General features: G+C 40.5%; 2 protein-coding genes across 2 annotated transcripts in view; one reads left to right on the top strand and one right to left on the bottom strand.

Moving 5' to 3' along the window:
• Positions 1-4,423: 4,423 nt before the first annotated feature.
• Positions 4,424-21,092, top strand: part of psmd3 (proteasome 26S subunit, non-ATPase 3) — a 29,118-nt gene continuing 12,449 nt past the window's right edge. Inside the window, exons 1-7 of the mRNA XM_059556954.1 lie at positions 4,424-4,697; positions 10,475-10,665; positions 17,996-18,133; positions 18,312-18,448; positions 18,526-18,716; positions 20,150-20,253; positions 20,368-20,482. Coding sequence (XP_059412937.1) covers positions 4,562-4,697; positions 10,475-10,665; positions 17,996-18,133; positions 18,312-18,448; positions 18,526-18,716; positions 20,150-20,253; positions 20,368-20,482 — 1,012 coding nt within the window. The 5' untranslated portion in view covers positions 4,424-4,561. The remainder of the gene's footprint in view (positions 4,698-10,474; positions 10,666-17,995; positions 18,134-18,311; positions 18,449-18,525; positions 18,717-20,149; positions 20,254-20,367; positions 20,483-21,092) is intronic.
• On the bottom strand, positions 11,972-15,128 carry LOC132144822 (E3 SUMO-protein ligase ZBED1-like). Its single transcript, XM_059555390.1, has 3 exons — positions 14,186-15,128; positions 13,093-13,721; positions 11,972-13,005 (listed from the first exon to the last, which is right to left on the bottom strand). Exons 1-3 carry the CDS (start codon positions 15,042-15,044, stop codon positions 12,619-12,621), a joined length of 1,875 nt encoding a protein of 624 aa, XP_059411373.1. The 5' UTR covers positions 15,045-15,128; the 3' UTR covers positions 11,972-12,618.

The following is a 21,092-nucleotide window of genomic DNA, read 5'->3' as shown; positions in this document are numbered from 1 at the left end:
CTCTTGTACACAACCACGTCCAGCTGATCTGAGTTCGCGAGTTCTTCCTGATGTGACGTGCGCGCTTCATTTTCATTTTGCACCAAACGTTGCACAAATGTATTGGAAAATGTAACTGTAAATACAGAAATGCATTGCCATTTTACATATTGCATTGTCATTTTGAATATTACATCCCAAATTGAATAATGCTACCCATATGCTTCCATGCATAAGGGTTAACTCAGTAAATACATGTCCTTCTCAAAAAAATTAGCATATTGTGATAAAGTTCATTATTTTCCACAATGTAATGATAAAATTTAAACTTTCATATATTTTAGATTCATTGCACACAAACTGAAATATTTCAGGTCTTTTATTGTTTTAATACTGATGATTTTGGCATACAGCTCATGAAAACCCAAAATGCCTGTCTCAAAAAATTAGCATATTTCATCCGACCAATAAAAGAAAAGTGTTTTTAATACAAAAAAGTCAACCTTCCAATAATTATGTTCAGTTATGCACTCAATACTTGGTCGGGAATCCTTTTGCAGAAATGACTGCTTCAATGCGGTGTGGCATGGAGGCAATCAGCCTGTGGCACTGCTGAGGTGTTATGGAGGCCCAGGATGCTTCGATAGCGGCCTTAAGCTCATCCAGAGTGTTGGGTCTTGCGTCTCTCAACTTTCTCTTCACAATATCCCACAGATTCTCTATGGGGTTCAGGTCAGGAGAGTTGGCAGGCCAATTGAGCACAGTAATACCATGGTCAGTAAACCATTTACCAGTGGTTTTGGCACTGTGAGCAGGTGCCAGGTCGTGCTGAAAAACAAAATCTTCATCTCCATAAAGCTTTTCAGCAGATGGAAGCATGAAGTGCTCCAAAATCTCCTGATAGCTAGCTGCATTGACCCTGCCCTTGATAAAACACAGTGGACCAACACCAGCAGCTGACATGGCACCCCAGACCATCACTGACTGTAGGTACTTGACACTGGACTTCAGGTATTTTGGCATTTCCTTCTCCCCAGTCTTCCTCCAGACTCTGGCACCTTGATTTCCGAATGACATGCAAAATGTGTCCAAAAGTCCAGTGCTGCTTCTCTGTAGCCCAGGTCAGGCGCTTCTGCCGCTGTTTCTGGTTCAAAAGTGGCTTGACCTGGGGAATGCGGCACCTGTAGCCCATTTCCTGCACACGCCTGTGCACGGTGGCTCTGGATGTTTCTACTCCAGTATGCGGCAGTCCTGTGGACGAAAATGCTTTGTTGATGCTAGAGGTAAGAGGAGAAAGGACCGACTGATTCAAGATTCAAGAGATAGAAGAGCAACTTTGACTGAAATAACCACTCGTTACAACCAAGGTATGCAGCAAAGCATTTGTGAAGCCACAACACACACAACCTTGAGGCGGATGGGCTACAACAGCAGAAGACCCCACCGGGTACCACTCATTTCCACTACAAATAGGAAAAAGACGCTACAATTTGCACGAGCTCACCAAAATTGGACAGTTGAAGACTGGAAAAATGTTGCCTGGTCTGATGAGTCTGTGATGGTTTCTGTTGAGACATTCAGAGGTAGAGTCAGAATTTGGCGTAAACAGAATGAGAACATGGATCCATCATGCCTTGTTACCACTGTGCAGGCTGCTGGTGGTGGTGTAATGGTGTGGGGGATGTTTTCTTGGCACACTTTAGGCCCCTTAGTGCCAATTGGGCATTGTTTAAATGCCATGACCTACCTGAGCATTGTTTCTGACCATGTCCATCCCTTTATGACCACCATGTAAATTATATATACTATTTTGTATTTTACACACCTTTTCATTGATATATGCATTCAATTTTAGTACGTCCTCCATGCAAGTAATCAATTTCCACAAGAAATATAAACCATAAAATGATTTTAAAAAACTCAAAATTAGTTTTAATTATGTTATAGACTAGGCTAAACTGCCTCTGATCATACATATAAATCATGTGAAAATATAGTTCTTTTTTATTTTTACAATTTTCTTTAATTACCTGAAGTCATCTCCACCCTGTTAGTACATACTTTCTCCCCTTCCAAGACCCACCATTTTATAGCAGTGACGTCATTTATTTTCCCCGCTGGTATTCATCTGTACAAACTCAGAAATGCTTCAACTCTCACTCCTAACTTGGTTTTTAGTTTGTGAAATGTTCCACCCTGTAAGGCTATATTATGGAGAATGTTTGTCCTGTCAAAAGATTGTAAAAACAGATCTGACATAGTTATATGACTTGACGCAATGTATGTTGTTTAAAGCGCTATATAAATAAAGGTGACTTGACTTGACTTAATGAGCTATGGCTAGCTAGATTTATAGACCTAACAGAGTGGAAATTATAATAGAATAAATAGTATTTAGTGTATATAGCAAATACATTTCTATATACGTGTGTGTGCGTATATATATATATATATATATATATATATACACTGAGCGTGGAAATATTACAATATTTAATACAGTTAAAGCAGTAGCCATTTTTTCCTATCTTAATTATCATCATAATAAAAAACACAAAAAATGTCCCATTACGTTTCCTTCTTGTGGAGGTTTTTGTGGTGGTGTGTTAATCTAGTTAATCCAAATGATTTATAACCTCTTTATTTTTAATCAAATATAAATGAAAAATAATTCATTCTGTCTGTCCTCTTTAATTATTTCTCTAGCCATCTGAACAGAGAATGGTTTTGATTGTGATAAGGAGCCGGTGGAGTACCACTTCTTTCCTAACCAAGCTAAAGCAGCTACTTGTATGATGGATTAATAAATGACTAACTAACTGTATTTTATACGTAGGCTACATTCCTGAAATGCAGTTTCTGTAAAGCTGCTTTGAAACGATATGTATTGTGAAAAGCGCTATACTCTACAACTAAATTTGAATTTAACTGAATTTAATGGACTTCTCTTATTTGAGACTGTTCGAACAGCAATTTAAGCAATTATTAAATTAGATTAAGTTATTTTCAGCAGAGAAAATCACATTAATAGCTATAGGCTACATAGGCCTAGCTTTTAACATCCTAGAAGGATATTAAGAAAATAATATTTAGGTTTTGATACATAACAAAAAAAAAACCCACACAAAAAAAAAACTAATCTCAACAGTAAAAAGCTTTGAAAGTATTTCGAAATATCAATTATGCACGAGCCTGCATGGGAATAGGAAATAGGCTCCAATCATAATAAAAAAGCGGATGGATGCATTACTTCATTATATTCTGAATTTCTATGTTATAAAAAAATCGTTCTTTTCTAGCAAGCTCATTTAAACCGAGTTGTAAATGCCGAAATGAAAGGAGGCTAAATAAATATTATACTACTAAATATCAATATAAAATTGCCAGTAGATGGCGCCAAGGCATTGTTCTATTGAGATTTCTGATGTTCAACCTATTCTTTCAAAAACACAAATATATATTTAACACCCACACATCTACTTCTTCAGACTGTGGCGCTGTGTGGACCTGTGTTTTCATTGACTATTGTGTGAAATGCCAATCATTCATATAGTTTATTTACAGGCATTCTGGTTTTCTAAAAACTGTTCATTACAGAAACATTCAAACACATATGTATATACATTTGTCTTTTACTTGCTATTTTTCCTCAACTTGTCTCAGTTGGCAATAAATTTTCATTATATTTACATTAAATTCAAATAGAAATCGGTATAGCCTTAAAACATTTTGGGGAGAATATAACTATAAATTGTAGCCAAAGTTTAAATCTGGAAATACTGTACACTGTTACATAATGCTTTATCTGATATAAATCAAGGTTGGATGGTAAGGTGTAAAGAGATTTATTAACATTTTGGGAGCTCTTAGTCGGTATTGTGTTACAGTGTCTTTTAAAGCTGCACACAGAGTGGATCCTGTTAAAGTGTGATCACCTGCTCTTTCTGTACGCGTCGTGCGCTTCAGTGCCTTTCCTCTCGACCCACAGCAGATCAAGGTCATATTTTACATTTAAAAAAAAAACGTTGTCAGCCAGTCGTGCCAACACACGTGCAGGTACTTTTTATTTATTTATTTGACTATTTGATTGTTTGTTACATATCCATTCTCCAAACTTATATTTTTCCAAACGTATTTGTTATTTCCCTTGAATGTTCTTTGTTTTAAAAACTGCAAAGAAAGGATGTGGACATTTGTTAATTTGTTAGAAAAAGTTAATACTTATCCAGTAAATCACCACATGCACATGCTCATTACACGCGCTGATAGAGTGGCAGAAAGAGGTGTATTAATATGTTTTTATGAAACAGGTCAGCTAGGCTGTAGTTCATCATTCTGCAGCGCTCAGACTGAAGGGTTTGTGTGCTGCTGTAGTAACGCTGAGCACTAGATGGCAGCACTCTCCTCGCGCGCCTCAGCTCCACACAGAAACCGCGCGAGGAAGAGCGCCAGCCTCCCAGAATGCACCGCGGTCCGTCAGAATTGCCAGTCATCTTCGGCGTGTAATCAAACGCTCCTTCAACTTCTTATTTACACGCGATTGTGACATTTTGCGATCGCGCTCCAACAACTGTGCTGAGACATGAAAGAAGCGACGGCAAAACGACGCGAGAAACCCCGCGCGGAGAAAGAGAAGAGCGGCGCGGACCCGCAAGATGTTGAGATGAAGGAAGAGGATCCGCGCGCGCCGCGAGAGCAGGACCAGCTGACGCTCGACGGTCTGAACAACACACACACACACACACACACACACACACACACACACACACACACACACACACATCATTATTATCATATATATCAGTCACGACACGAGCACACGCTCGTTTACCGGTCACACCACACGGACACCTGACAGTGATGCCCTCGTATCTGTGATCTGCCGTGTGTTACCCGACCATTCTGAAGCGCACAGAGCCACAGTGAACTGACCAGAACCAGTCCAATAACCGCCAGTGTAGCGACGTTACAGAGTAGCGACGTTACAGAGTAGTGACGTTACACAGTAGTGACGTTACAGTGTAGTAATGGTACAGTGTTACAGTGTAGTGATGCTTCAGAGTGTAGTGATGTTTCAGAGTGTAGTGATGCTTCAGAGTGTAGTGATGTTTCAGAGTGTAGTGATGTTTCAGAGTGTAGTGATGCTTCAGAGTGTAGTGATGCTTCAGAGTGTAGTGATGTTTCAGAGTGTAGTGATGCTTCAGAGTGTAGTGATGCTTCAGAGTGTAGTGATGCTTCAGAGTGTAGTGATGCTTCAGAGTGTAGTGATGCTACAGAGTGTAGTGATGCTTCAGAGTGTAGTGATGCTACAGAGTGTAGTGATGCTACAGAGTGTAGTGATGCTTCAGAGTGTAGTGATGCTACAGAGTGTAGTGATGCTACAGAGTGTAGTGATGCTTCAGAGTGTAGTGATGCTTCAGAGTGAAGTGATGCTTCAGAGTGTAGTGATGCTTCAGAGTGTAGTGATGCTTCAGAGTGTAGTGATGCTTCAGAGTGTAGTGATGCTTCAGAGTGTAGTGATGCTTCAGAGTGTAGTGATGCTACAGAGTGTAGTGATGCTTCAGAGTGTAGTGATGCTTCAGAGTGTAGTGATGCTACAGAGTGTAGTGATGCTACAGAGTGTAGTGATGCTTCAGAGTGTAGTGATGCTACAGAGTGTAGTGATGCTACAGAGTGTAGTGATGCTTCAGAGTGTAGTGATGCTTCAGAGTGTAGTGATGCTTCAGAGTGTAGTGATGCTTCAGAGTGTAGTGATGCTTCAGAGTGTAGTGATGCTTCAGAGTGTAGTGATGCTTCAGAGTGTAGTGATGCTTCAGAGTGTAGTGATGCTTCAGAGTGTAGTGATGCTTCAGAGTGTAGTGATGCTTCAGAGTGATGCTTCAGAGTGTAGTGATGTTTCAGAGTGTAGTGATGCTACAGAGTGTAGTGATGCTTCAGAGTGTAGTGATGTTTCAGAGTGTAGTGATGTTTCAGAGTGTGGTGATGCTTCAGAGTGTAGTGATGCTTCAGAGTGTAGTGATGCTTCAGAGTGATGCTACAGAGTGTAGTGATGCTACAGAGTGTAGTGATGCTTCAGAGTGATGCTACAGAGTGTAGTGATGCTTCAGAGTGTAGTGATGCTACAGAGTGTAGTGATGCTTCAGAGTGATGCTACAGAGTGTAGTGATGCTTCAGAGTGTAGTGATGCTTCAGAGTGATGCTACAGAGTGTAGTGATGCTTCAGAGTGTAGTGATGCTTCAGAGTGTAGTGATGCTTCAGAGTGTATTGATGCTTCAGAGTGATGCTACAGAGTGTAGTGATGCTTCAGAGTGTAGTGATGCTTCAGAGTGTAGTGATGCTTCAGAGTGTAGTGATGCTACAGAGTGATGCTACAGAGTGTAGTGATGCTTCAGAGTGTAGTGATGCTTCAGAGTGTAGTGATGCTTCAGAGTGTAGGGATGCTTCAGAGTGTAGTGATGCTTCAGAGTGATGCTACAGAGTGTAGTGATGCTTCAGAGTGTAGTGATGCTTCAGAGTGTAGTGATGCTTCAGAGTGTAGTGATGCTACAGAGTGTAGTGATGCTACAGAGTGTAGTGATGTTTCAGAGTGTAGTGATGCTTCAGAGTGATGCTACAGAGTGTAGTGATGCTTCAGAGTGTAGTGATGCTTCAGAGTGTAGTGATGCTACAGAGTGTAGTGATGCTTCAGAGTGATGCTACAGAGTGTAGTGATGCTTCAGAGTGTAGTGATGCTTCAGAGTGTAGTGATGCTTCAGAGTGTAGTGATGCTACAGAGTGTAGTGATGCTACAGAGTGTAGTGATGCTTCAGAGTGATGCTTCAGAGTGTAGTGATGCTTCAGAGTGTAGTGATGCTTCAGAGTGATGCTACAGAGTGTAGTGATGCTTCAGAGTGTAGTGATGCTACAGAGTGTAGTGATGCTACACAGTGTAGTGATGCTTCAGAGTGTAGTGATGCTTCAGAGTGTAGTGATGCTACAGAGTGTAGTGATGCTTCAGAGTGATGCTACAGAGTGTAGTGATGCTTCAGTGTAGTGATGCTTCAAAATGTAGTGATGCTTCAGAGTGTAGTGATGCTTCAGAGTGTAGTGATGCTTCAGAGTGTAGTGATGTTTCAGAGTGTAGTGATGTTTCAGAGTGTAGTGATGCTTCAGAGTGTAGTGATGCTTCAGAGTGTAGTGATGCTTCAGAGTGTAGTTTCAGAGTGTAGTGATGCTTCAGAGTGTAGTGATGCTTCAGAGTGATGTTTCAGAGTGTAGTGATGCTTCAGAGTGAAGTGATGTTTCAGAGTGTAGTGATGCTACAGAGTGTAGTGATGCTACAGAGTGTAGTGATGCTACAGAGTGTAGTGATGCTTCAGAGTGAAGTGATGCTACAGAGTGTAGTGATGCTTCAGAGTGTAGTGATGTTTCAGAGTGTAGTGATGCTACAGAGTGTAGTGATGCTACAGAGTGTAGTGATGCTTCAGAGTGTAGTGATGCTTCAGAGTGTAGTGATGCTTCAGAGTGTAGTGATGCTTCAGAGTGTAGTGATGCTACAGAGTGTAGTGATGCTTCAGAGTGATGCTTCAGAGTGTAGTGATGCTTCAGAGTGATGCTACAGAGTGTAGTGATGCTTCAGAGTGTAGTGATGCTTCAGAGTGTAGTGATGCTTCAGAGTGTAGTGATGCTTCAGAGTGAAGTGATGCTTCAGAGTGAAGTGATGCTTCAGAGTGTAGTGATGCTTCAGAGTGTAGTGATGCTACAGAGTGTAGTGATGCTTCAGAGTGTAGTGATGCTACAGAGTGTAGTGATGCTTCAGAGTGTAGTGATGCTTCAGAGTGAAGTGATGCTTCAGAGTGTAGTGATGCTTCAGAGTGTAGTGATGCTTCAGAGTGTAGTGATGCTTCAGAGTGTAGTGATGCTACAGAGTGTAGTGATGCTTCAGAGTGTAGTGATGCTTCAGAGTGTAGTGATGCTTCAGAGTGTAGTGATGTTACAGAGTTTACTTCAGCTGCAGAACTTGCTAATTAGGAAATTATTAGGAAAGGCAATCTGCAAAGATTCATTAAAAACCCCTTACACTCACTTCTTCTGGAGGTGAAGTTGAATCACGAATGATTCGCGAGAACATAAACACATTTATGTAGATCGAGGCTGCATTCCCTTCAAAAACAAAGCTGTCAACCCTCCATAGTGCGAGTAAATCTTCACTCTGGGCGACTAAATGATGTATAATATTAGCCAAGTGCTAATGAATTCTCAGATTTTACTCGCCGTTGTGTGAGTGCTGACCTGTACGCTGAAAATACGCTGGAATGATTTGTCACTCTAAACTACGCACAAATCTAGTGACGCCTCTGTCCACGCGCAGTGTTCAAAACAAGCAAGAGAAAAAGATGAAGTTCAACCAATCAGAGCGTTTTTTTCTTTTATTTTGCATTTAAATAATTTCTTTGTGTTATTTCTCTCGTAGTAGCCTATAGTTTATAGTTTGAATTCAAACCGTTAGAAGCTCTGACAGAAAGGCTGTGAATGAGGCTGACATAAATTTTATGAAAACAATTTAAGAAAGGCATCAGTAAAGTATTAGAGAAAGTTTGTTAATACACTTTTGAGTGATTCTGAGAGTGTAACACTGATGAATCATGATGAAATTCAAATTGGCTCTAAACATTCATGTTCAAAATTATTCAACCCCCCAAAACTAAAATTTTGTGCAGAATCTTTTATTCTTTAAAATCACCAATAAACGCTGTCTGTAAGTGTTTAGAAGCTTCTGTCATCGCTCTACTACAGTTTTGGCCCATTCCACACCTGAAAAAGCTTTCAGATCACTGATAATCTTTGGTTTTCACATTGCCACTGCTTTCTTCAAATTCAACCAGATATTTGAAATGAGAATTAAGCCTGGAGACTGAACAGGTCACTCAAGTACATTCCCTGAACCAAGCAGAAGTAGATTTGGATGATGTACTTTGGGATGACTGTCCTGCAGGAAAGTCCATTGATCATCAGCTTCAGTTTTTGCACCAAAGACATCACAATTCTTGTCAAAATGGCCTGATACTTCAAAGAATCCATGATGTCCTTCATACAGTCATGATTTCCACTTCCTTCTACAGTAAGAAACCCAACAACAGGACTGATCCACCTCCAGGTGATGATGGAGATGGTGTTCTTCTGCTTATGAGCTTTGCCACTTTTTGCAGCAGACATACCGCTGATCCATGGGTCCAAAAAGTTCCAGTTTGGTCACATCACTCCATAAAACATTCCTCCAGAGCTCCACAAGTCTACACAAATGAATTTTATCAAGTTCAAGTCGGCCTTTTGTTCTTCTTGATCAAGAGTGGTATTTATCAAGATGTCTCAACATGAAGGCCACACATGTCTAGTGTTCTTCTTACACACTGCATTGAAATGGTTTTCCTCCTTTCATCGGGTCATCTTGCAAGTCTTTGGCTGTACATTGCAGGTTTTTTCTCAGTTGCTCTGATTAAACATTTTATGATATTGTGCTTTTTCTTCCACAACCTCAAAGATTTTCTGGTAAAACACACTTTAAGCTAAGAAATAAGGCTGAGAACTGTGTCTCTAGGAACTTTCAATGTCTTGGAAATCATCATATAGCCTTAGCCTTTCTAAGGTACTACGATATTTATTCTCTTTAGCTTTTGTGAGATCTCTGTTGACATTTTGCTACTCAAGTTCAATACATGCATGGGCCAAACTGTATGTGTAACAGCTCAAGCTAATTCTGTTTTTAATAGAGTTTCTAAAGGCTTAATTGTGTTTTGAGACTGTTTTATTCCCCACCATGCAAATAAGTGATTTAAAAACAGCAATGTTGAATAGGGGTTGAATAATTATGACACAGCACCATTATTAAAAAAATCGTATAACTCTTATAAAATATTACACTATATATTGACAATAGCACTTTTAATATGCCAGTGAACTGTTATAGATGGAATTTATATATATATATATATATATATACATATATGTGTATATGTATGTATTTTTAGACTGCAGTTTTACAATGTAATGTGATTTTAACCCTTTTTCTGACATAATATATGCCTACATGCTTACATGTTTAATCCAAATAGAAAATACCAAGATATATAGGCTACCGTATACCGCAAATCAGCCAAAAAATACAGAGATATTCATTTTTGCTTGTATTGCTCAGCCTTATACAGAAGTGTACTGGAGTTTTTTAATGTAGCTAACGCCGCTACACACATTAAACTCTGTGGAGGGAAGCACTGACAAATGATTGTCATTGAGACACTGTAAAGTGATGGCAATGGTTTTAAAAACATTTTAATAGGTTTAACATTAGATTTCCTTGAAAACTTGTTGTTATTGTAAGACACATGTTAACATGATGATAACAGTGTTAACTGTTATTTATTTTCCTCTGAATGTGAGAGTGTGATAATCAAAGCAGCCGAGCACTCTGAGGCGTGTGGATGATGATGAATGTGTCTGTCTGTCTGTCTGCTGCAGAGATCAAGGAGCACGTGAAGCAGATCGAGAAGGCCGTGCAGGGGAAGGAGCCACGCTTCGTCCTCCGTGCCCTGCGAGCTCTGCCCTCCACCAGCCGTCGTCTCAATCCCAATGTGTTGCACAAAGCTGTGTCCGGGTTCTTCACGTCCAACGCTGCCAGCAGAGAGTTCCTGCTGGGCTTCCTGGACCAGGTACCAAACACACACCTCTCTGTTCCTCGGTGTACGTGTTTGCAGTTTCCACCTGGTTGAAATCAGAAGTTGGGCTGTATGTATTAAAGCACACACAGACTGATATACAGGGCTCCAGCCAATGCAAGTCTTCATCAAGCGCTGTCAGAACCACTCGGTTCACACTGAAGGAATGTAATCAACTCCTAGATTACACCTGCTGTGAGTTTAGTGTGCGTTTGGGACCGCAACAGCCACCGCTAGACAGCGTTTCACTAGATTTGTTGTGAGACGTGTTTTTGCAAGTCTGTTTTCACTGAAGCTAGAGTTTTCCTTCAAAATAAAAGCTCTACCTCCGTTTCCGTTAGAATAAAAGCTTAAAGTGCTGTATGAATTGCTGACAGCTAGCGGTTTAAAACACTCAAGTGTACAAATTAGGAAAGTTTTGTAATTTCCCTACTGCAGTCTAAAGCATAAATAATATATCTATGAAATATAAATTTTCAATAATTTTACAGTGCAATTGTTTTACAATATATGGTTGTTACTGTCATCGTTGTCGTTGTTGTTATTTTTATTATATTCTAATTTATTTGGCTTCCTAAAACATCAGTGTGAATGTAATTTAGACTGAGACTAAGGCTGGACAATAATTCAATTTCAGTATGTATCGCAATATTATCATTAATGATATCATTTTTAAGCACATTTCCGATATTTCGATATACAGAGTTTCCCATTCATTGATCTATTTGTGGCGTTTGACTTCGTTGAATGAAATCAAACCTCGTCTGGGGGGTTTTCTCTGAAGGGAAAGGTTTGGATGGCGATTCGATCTGATCTGATAAAGAAGTGTTCATGAGCGCAGGTGTTCTGCTGCTCTCACAGCGCCTCCTGCTGGAGGACAGTCAGCTTGCATTTTCAGTAATAAGGCCGTCTCAAGCATCATGTTTTACTTGTTGCTCTTGAGCACTTTTCATACCCTTTATACTGGCTAATGCTGGGTCCACACCAAAAGATCAGAAATCCTGATGTGTGGGGGAGGCCCGAGGACAAACGCAAGCACGCTCTGGAGATTATCACGTGAAACGAAACAATATCTAATCAGAAAGAGATATGATCGTGAAAGAGATATGAAAAGCCATGCTTTTTCTGAAGTCTGCTGAGGTTTCCTGTGTTCAGTCGAGACTCTGGTTTTTTATATCCACATCGTGGCACACCACACACTATAGGAGCAGAACGGTTAAATATTTATCTTCATGTTTGTGGTCTATCACATTTTGTAAATCTTATAAAATCTTTTGGTGTGTACCCAGTAAGGCTGAACGATTTGGGAAAATAATCTAATTGCGATTTTTTTCCCCAATATTGCGATTGCGATTTAATATGCGATTTGTTTTGTAAAGATTTTTTTATCCTCTTTTTTCCCCAACAAAACGTAATGAATTATTTAAATATGACCAACACAATATTAGATGCATTTAGTGTGAAATGTTCTTTCCCATAGGCTGGGCCTATTTGTTATAATTAAATTAAAACATGTATGACTTGAAATAAATGACATTTTTATTGAACTGCTCGTTGCAGAAACATCTATGGCTTTGCCACTGTGCATTTCAATAATTTAAACAAAGGTATGCGCACTTTGTAAACACTGTGTGCAAAATTTACAGTCTGAAGAAAAAAATAATTAAAAATAATAATTATCTTACTGCTCCAAAGTCAGTAACATTTCACACAACTGCAACAGCATTTGCTTTGAAAATATTTAGTAAAATCAAAATAAATAAAGTTATAAATAAAAAAATGGAGAAATGCACTTTTAAATTAGACAAAAACTATTTGAATATTATAATTTGGAATAGATCAACCTCACTTATCAAGTACACAACAATAACACACCACACAGACTAAAGTTCACTACGAGTATGGCACTGCCAGCTATAATGATCCAACAGTTTTGTTCTCAGTGGCTCACAGGTTTTTTGCTAAGAAAACCAGAATATTGACTTTTGCTGGCTTCAAGGATGAGCGAGTGCAAGTCACAATATTCCCTCCTGTGCTAAAAAGACGCTCTGAGGGAGCGCTTGTGGCAGGTACACAAAGATACTTGCGGGCCATGATGCACAACTGTGGGTAGCTGATCTTGTGCACCCTCCACCAAGCCAAGGGATCATCTTCTCCATCAATGGTAGGAGTCATCAGGTAATTGTTTAACTCTGCCTCTGCGACATCTTCAACAGGCAAAGAAGGAGAGGCTGCACTGGTCTTGAAAAAACTGCCAAGAGACCTCTTCGCCTTTTCCCCCAAGGGCTGTGCACTTTGAGGCATCTGAACAGTTTCAGTACGAGACCTCTTCTCCTATTAGATAAAAACAACAGCCATTAGTTTTCCAGTTAGATTTTACAGAAAAATTGTGTTTTTGTGAAATACATAATTATCATTTACCCGATGATATGTACGCTGTGCTAAGTCTACCATCTCTGTCTTCAGTCGGGTCTTGATAGCAGGGATGTTGTCAGTACTGATGTACTGTATTTTGAACCTAGGGTCCAGGAAACAGGCAACATCCAAAAGCTCCTGGATGTTTGGGTCTCCATATTTATTATTGAGGTATGCTAGGACTTTGGTTTTTATTGATTTAGTCAGGTCAGTGTCCTCAGCATCTTCAGCCAGGACTGATGTGGCAAAAAGGTGAAGAACTGGCTTGAGGTAGGAGATGCTCACATACTCCTCTCCAGAAAGAGCATCAGTAAATTCCAGTAGAGGATGCAGTGCCTTGTGAATCGACTCCAACACATCAATATCTTGCCAGGTTGGGATGAGGGAGCGTGCATATCGATCTCCAGACAATACCTGAGAAATGGCTTTGGCCTGTTCAAGCACTCTAGCAATCATCATTTCTTTAGATCCCCATCTTGTTGGGCACTCCGTTATGAGGTTGTGCTCAGGGAGTTTGAGCTCCCTCTGTGCCTCCATCAGTGCTGCCTTCTTCTTCCAACTGTGGGAAAAGTGTCCCACCAGCTTCCTGCACAGTGCTGTTGCCCTTGACACTCTGTCATCTTTGAGTGCATTTTCTGAAAGAAATAGAAAGTAGTGTATTACACACAATTAAATTTGAGTTTTGTGATTCAAGGCTATCACTATTACACACTCACATTCTCTGTCATTCTAAAATGCACACATCCACACCCCTGTCCTCTCTCTCTCTCTCTCTCTCTCTCTCACACACACACACACACACACACACACACACACACACACACACTTTTTGTGTTTATTTAGAACATGTAAAAAAACAAAAACAAACAAAAAAACAAAAATGCAGGTGGCCATTCCACAACAGACATAAAATCAAAACATAATATTTCAATTTACATATTAGAAAAGGAGTGGGAGGAAATATTAATTTAATGAATCCCCAACTACACATAATTTATATATTTGTATCCAGCTTATTACTAATCGACGCATCTCTCTCTTTTGCGCGCACGCACACACACACACACACACACACACACACACGCGCGACATAACTTACCAATGGCAAGATGTAATCTGTGCCCAAAACACTGGAGCCTCGTCCATTCATTAAGCCGCGCAGCCAGAACCATATTTGACGCGTTGTCCGTCGTGATGCAGACGTGATTCTCCTCGTGGAGATCCCAGCTGGCAAGCCCTTCTCTCAGGCCGGCTGCAATATTTTCCCCTGTGTGGTCGTCTGGGAAGTAGGTAGTTTGTAGGCAGCGAGCTCTGAGGTTGAAATCTTCATCAATAAAATGGACTGTAAGACTCTGGTAAGGCTCAGCTGTGCGGCTTGACCACATATCTGTAGTGCTAGCAAAAAACTCCACCGTTTTAACCTCCGCGGCGACTTTCTCTTTACACTTTTTGTACAGCTCCGGTATGGCAGTCTGACTGAAGTATGTACGGGAGGGTATATTGTACCGTTTATCAAGCGTATATGTCAATGCCACGAATCCAGGCTTGGTCATCGTGCTGAGAGGCATCATATCTTTGGCTATGAACTCGGTTATTGCCCGAGTGATTTCCCCGTGCCGTTTTGAATTACGTTCATACGGAGTGACACTTTCGAACATTTCGGTCAGTGATCCCTGTCTTGAGGTATTTGGCCTGTCTGGCGCACTGGTGCTCGGTATTTTGGTCATACAACTGTCATACATTGATTTGTGGTATTTTTTTAAGTGCTGAAACAAGTTTGTAGTGTTACCCCGTGAAGTCGCAACGGGAGCACGGCATGCTCTGCATAACACCTGAAGCTGTGCAGCATCTTCTTTTTTGAAACCAAAATAGTTCCACACCACCGACGTGCTGTTCCTCTTTGAGATTAAAGTCGCAGCTGTGTCAGTTACTGACTGTTCCGTCGAGGCAGAGGCCATTGCGCTACAGGTTAAAGATGAACTGACAGGATGAAAAGTTGTTGCAGCCGAGTTCTCCGCTCTTTCGCTCGCGTCACGTGCCCACCTCAAATCGCGCACGTAGCGATTAGAAAATCGCATTTTCTCATATCGCGATATTATCGCAAATGCAATTAATCGTTCAGCCTTAGTACCCAGCATAAAGCACGTTTGTTTCAATCTATAATAATAATCAGCCTACACTACCAATCAAAAGTTTTCGAACAGTAAGGTTTTGATGTTTTTTTGGTTTTTAGTACAACAAAAACAGTAAAACTTTGAAATAATTTCACTATGTAAATCATCTGTTTTCTGTGTGAATCTGTGTTAAAGTGTAATGTATTTCTGTGATGCTCCGCTGTATTTTCAGCATCATTCCTCCAGTCTTCAGTGTCACATGATCTTCAGAAATCATGAAAAGATGATGATTTACTGATTATCAATATTTAAAACCTTATATATTTCAGTATTCTTTGATGATTAGACAAATCCAAAGATCAGCATTTATCGGGAATAAAAAGCTTTTATAACATTATACACTATACCACTCAGCTTGGAGTCAGTATGATTTCTTTAAAAAAAACTTTTTTTAAAGAAATTATAGAAATTAACAATTTTATTTAGCAATGATGTTTTAAATGGATCAAAAGTGATGATAAAGACATTACAAAAGATTTCTATTTCAGATAAATACTGTTCTTCTGAACTTTGTTCATCAAAGAAACCTGAAAAAACTCTACTCCGCTGTTTTCAACATGATGATAACTTATATTTGAGCAGCAAATCAGCATATTACTGATTGCATGATTTCTGAAGATCATATGACTGGAGTAATGCTGCTGAAAATATAGCTTTGCAATCACAGGAATGAATTGCATTTTAAAATATTTTAAATAGAAATAAAAAGTTATTTTAAACTGTATTTTGGATCAAATAAATGCAGGCTTGGTGAACAGAAGAGATTCTTTCAGATATTTTTTTAAACTCCCAGAGTGGATAAATTTTAGGATGCTGCCTTTGTGTTTTCGTCTGGACGGCGAATCAGTTTATTTTCTGAAACGATGACGTCATCAGCCCACGTCTCGCCCCTAATCAGACACCGCTACGTCACGTAACAGCAACAAAAACATGAACACACTCTAGGGGTGTAACGGTACGTGTATTCGTACCGGACCGTTTCGGTACAGGGCTTTCGGTACGGTGCACGTGTGTACCGAGTGACCGAATGCAATATTTTGTATGTCGGAACATAGGTACATTTCCGTGTTTCCAAACGAACATATTAATTGGCGGAAGTCTCCGTGTTCAGCTCAAATCCCGGCCTGCAGCTGATTCTAAGGCCAGTGACACACTGCTGCGTGGCGTGAGCGTGGCGGCTGCTTCGCGTTTTCTGTGTCTTTACACACCAGAATCGTGCCTGACGCGGCGCTGGTGCTGCTGCTGCTGTAGGTGACATAGAGGGAGACCGCCGACAGACCAGGATCTTGTCTTCACCACAACAATATCTATACTTCCTGTTGAGCATAAATATAAAGCCTACTGATAAAGGACACCATCAACAGTATGTCAAAAGACATCACGCGAGTGTGAACATCACTACAACTAGGAAAAAAACGATTGTAATTGAAACGCAGCTGCCGTCGGCATTTAAACAGACCTTTGCTCTTAATTCAGATCGGTCCAACGCAATAACAAAATCTGAGCAGGTCTCAAAACTGAAACTGTTGATGCTGCACTTCATACTTTGGAAAAGTTATATATATTTTTTTAAATACACGCGCAAGGTTTATGAGCATAGTCCATGTCTTCTTCTCTGTTTTAAGTGTATCTCAGTGCTGGCATGTATACTACATCTTTCTGTGGTTTCGTGTGGACACGAGGGGAAAAAGATCGGATTGGGCTGAACTCCATCTCCGTGTGATGTAGCCTTAAGCAGTTATGAGCAGACGCCTGTGTAATACAGAAAAGTTCATTTATTTCAGTAATTCAACTCAAATTGTGAAGCTCCTGTATTAAGTTCAGCGCACACAGACTGAAGTAGTTTAAGTCTTTGGTTCTTTTAATTGTGATTATTTTGGCTCACATTTGACATTAACCCACCAATTCACTATCTCAACAAATTAGGATACTTCATATAACCAATAAAAAGAAATTTTTAGTGAATTGTTGGCCTTCTGGAAAGTATGTTCATGTACTGTACATTACGTATACATAGAGTTATTTGTGAAACTCGTTATTCTTTCCAAAACTGACCGCCACAAATAGATTTTCCAAAAGGATACTTCGTTGAATAAAATTAGTGCTTCCCATTTCAAAATTAAAATGCAGTGTGGGTGGTTTTATGGGAATGAGTCTTTGAAAAGAACTGACTCTCTTCAGGAAAGCTCTGATGCCTTTTTGTTTAGTGTTTCCTGTAATAACTGGTGAAGTAGTGTTTGTGAGCAGCGTGTATTTGATTACGGTCGTAAGCGGTAAACCACTTTTTCTCCTGCTGGCAGAGAGTTAATCTGCAGTCTGTGGGAAACACTGCTTCAGATGGTTTTGATAAGGTGCTGAAGTTTTGAGCCATGTATTATTACTCTAAATTGGGCTACTACTACTACTATCTTGTACCCTGCAATCATTTGGTCAAACTCACTCAAAAGAAAATTGGGCAAACACATCAGCTAAAAAAAAGTTGGCATCATATATCGGCCAATACATTTGCATCTGTTTCCCAGCTCCAGCTCCAGCTCCAGCTACTGTTAAATGTTTAATTCCAAAAGACAAAACTTCTGATATTGTTAAGAAAATAATAATTAGTGGTCATTATTCAGTGCTACTAAATCAGGTGCTGGTGCAGAAGTTAGCAGAAGAGAAGCAGCTCTGGGTTCGGTGCAGGTCGTGTGTCCTCAGTCTGTTGTGGTGCTGTGACTGCTGTGTTTCTGCTTCAGCCGGTGGAGAAGGAAGGAGATGTTCAGTTCAGGCCACGCACGGGGAAAGCTGCGGTCACACCACTCATCCCAGAGGTGGAGGCTTATCTACAGCTGCTGCTGGTGATCTACCTGACCAACAACAAACACTACGCCCAGGTCAGAAACCACACCTCAGCGGTTATCCTGAACTCTGCCTGTGTCCAGAAGAGCTATAGGAAATATGACTCTAGTACCATCTAACTCAGGCAGAGTTAACATGGTTCTTCAGTTCTTTACAGGTGATAAGGTTTGGTGTGTGTTGTGAATCTGATCCGTGAATCCTCTGTCCTCTCAGGCCCAGAAAGTGTCTGATGATCTGCTTCAGAAGATCGGCTCTCAGAACCGCAGGGCTTTGGACTTGGTGGCTGCCAAGTGTTATTACTATCACTCGCGTGTGTACGAGTTCCTGAACCAGCTGGATGTGGTGCGCAGGTGAGTGTCCTCCACATGACCTCTGACCTCAGCTTCAGCTGGGCTGTTGTGCTCACTCTGCTCTCTGGTGAACACAGTTTCCTGCACACACGCTTGAGGACGGCGACGCTCCGTCACGACGCTGACGGCCAGGCCACGCTGCTCAACCTGCTGCTGCGTAACTACCTGCAGTACCATCTGTACGACCAGGCCGAGAAACTGGTGTCCAAGTCTGTGTTCCCTGAGCTGGCCAACAACAACGAGTGGGCGCGCTACCTCTACTACACCGGTGAGAGACAGACCGACAGACAGACGGACAGACAGATGCTTTGAGCCAGTAACACCATCACATCTGTGAGCGGTCGCTGCTATGGCAGGCGAAACACAAGCCTGAAAGTGGTCTGAGCAGCACAGCGTGGACCGTTCATCAGCTCGGACCGCGACACACACATGTGCAGTAACTCTAGCTGTAACCAGAGTGTTGTGGAAGAAAGAGTTTGAGAGAGTAATGCAAGCAGCACTTTAAAGCTCTACAATGATCCAGTTTGAATGTTTTTACTGCCATTATAACCAGTAGATGGCAGCGGAGGAGCACTTATTGGCTTATTAGTCATTCATTTAATTCATAAGAATAAACCTTTCTTCAATTTGTGATTAATCATAATTGCACAATCACTGAAATTGAAGTCTGTGTCCTATAGAAAAACTATGGTTTATTTAATAAGAATAGAATGTATACATTTTCTATATGAAATATTATATTTTAGATTTTTATATGATTATAATTATTAGATTTAGCATGTTACTGTTGTTAAAAGTTAAAACATTTTGTATGCTTCCCAACTCAAGCTTAGAGCTTTACTGTCAAGTCTGTATAAACATGAAATAGACAAGAAATGAGCTTGTAATATTATTATTATTATTATTATTAAGTGCATGTCTTTATTGATAAGCGCAGTAATGTTCTGATTGAATGATGTGTGTTAGTCTGGAGCGTGAGGCTCTAGCACTGCATCAGAAAACTACATCCATTTCTCCCTCCTTCTCTTTTTATTATAGTCATGGGTTACAGTGAGGCCATTATTAAAGAAAGTGCTTGAATTCAGCAGGAATCTATATAACACATATAGAATAAATGTTGTCATATTCCGAATGTTTTCACTCCGTGTCCTGACTAGTTCTGCTTCTGTGTGTGACGTCGCTCGCGTCCTGAACGTGTTTTGTATAATATTAAAGTGTTTTCTTTTAAGATCCACGTGCTCTGTGGTTGAATGTGTGAAGTGTTGTAGCTGTGTCAAATTGCAAACAGGTAAATTTCAGGAGTTATATACCGTATTTTCTGGACTATACGTGGCACTTTTTTTCATAGTTTGGCTGGTCCTGCGACTTCTAGTCAGGTGCGACTTATTTATCAAAATTAATTTGACATGAACCGAGAGAAATGAACCAAGAGTTCACATTACCGTCTCCAGCCGCCAGAGGGCGCTCTATACTGCTCAGTGCTCCTGTAGTCTACACTGAACACATAGAGCGCCCTCTCGCGGCTGGAGACGGTCATGTGAACTCTTGGTGCTTGGTTCTAAATAAATGAGACTTAGAGTCCGAAAAATATGGTAATTAGTAACTTTTGCTCTGAGTTTAGACTACATGTGCTAATGGTACAGTTTTGTGAATAATAGTGAATTGAACATTCACAGTGTGTATCCTAACTCGTGTGTTCAGGGCGGATCAAGGCCATCCAGCTGGAGTATTCAGAGGCGAGGAGGACCCTGACCAACGCCCTGCGTAAAGCCCCTCAGCACACGGCCGTGGGCTTCAAGCAGACGGTGTGTGTGTCTGTGTGTGTGTGTGTGTGTGTGTGTGTAGTGTGTGTAGTGTGAGTGTGTGTGTGTGTGTGTGTGTGTGGTGCTGTGTCTGACTGAAGGCTGTGTGTCCGTCAGGTACATAAGCTGCTGATCGTGGTGGAGCTGCTGCTCGGGGAGATCCCTGACCGTCTGCAGTTCAGACAGCCGTCTCTCAAGAGATCCCTCATGCCCTACTTCCTGCTGACACAGGGTACAGACATCAGCACTGCCCACGCTTCAGCACATACATTAGGGCTGCACGATTAATACAGGGTTTCCACGGCTCTTAAAAAAGTCAAACATTTAGCTGTAACACATTTAAGGCCTTAAAATATCTTAAACTGAACAGGGAAGTCTTAATTATGATTTGAAGAGGTCTTAACTTTGGGGATGGAAAGACCAGAATTGTGATATGTTTGAATGTGAGGATAAAAGTTCTGATTTGATTAAACATAAGAGCTGCAGGTTGAGAGTCCAGTGCTGTGTGTTCTGCTGTTATCAGACGCTCCTCCTGCTGCAGAATGAATGAGCAATACAATACAGTACAATACAGTACAGTACAATACAGTACAATACAGTACAGTACAATACAATACAGTACAATACAGTACAGTACAGTACAATACAGTACAATACAGTACAATACAATACAATTCAGTACAATACAATACAGTACAGTACAATACAGTACAGTACAGTACAATACAGTACAGTACAGTACAATACAGTACAGTACAGTACAATACAGTACAATACAGTACAGTACAATACAGTACAGTACAATACAGTACAGTACAATACAATTCAGTACAATACAGTAC

Source organism: Carassius carassius, chromosome 8 (assembly GCF_963082965.1).
Source record: "Carassius carassius chromosome 8, fCarCar2.1, whole genome shotgun sequence".
Taxonomy (NCBI): Eukaryota; Metazoa; Chordata; class Actinopteri; order Cypriniformes; family Cyprinidae; genus Carassius; species Carassius carassius.
This window is presented reverse-complemented; position numbering and strand designations above follow the sequence as displayed.

Excerpts from the sequence above, each read along its gene's own strand:
- LOC132144822 (XM_059555390.1), bottom strand. The coding sequence starts at position 15,044 with ATGGCCTCTGCCTCGACGGAACAGTCAGTAACTGACACAGCTGCGACT. Across the intron at positions 13,722-14,185 it reads CAGATTACATCTTGCCATTG|AAAATGCACTCAAAGATGAC; the intron begins GTAAGTTATGTC and ends TATTTCTTTCAG. Across the intron at positions 13,006-13,092 it reads CACAGCGTACATATCATCGG|GAGAAGAGGTCTCGTACTGA; the intron begins GTAAATGATAAT and ends TTTATCTAATAG.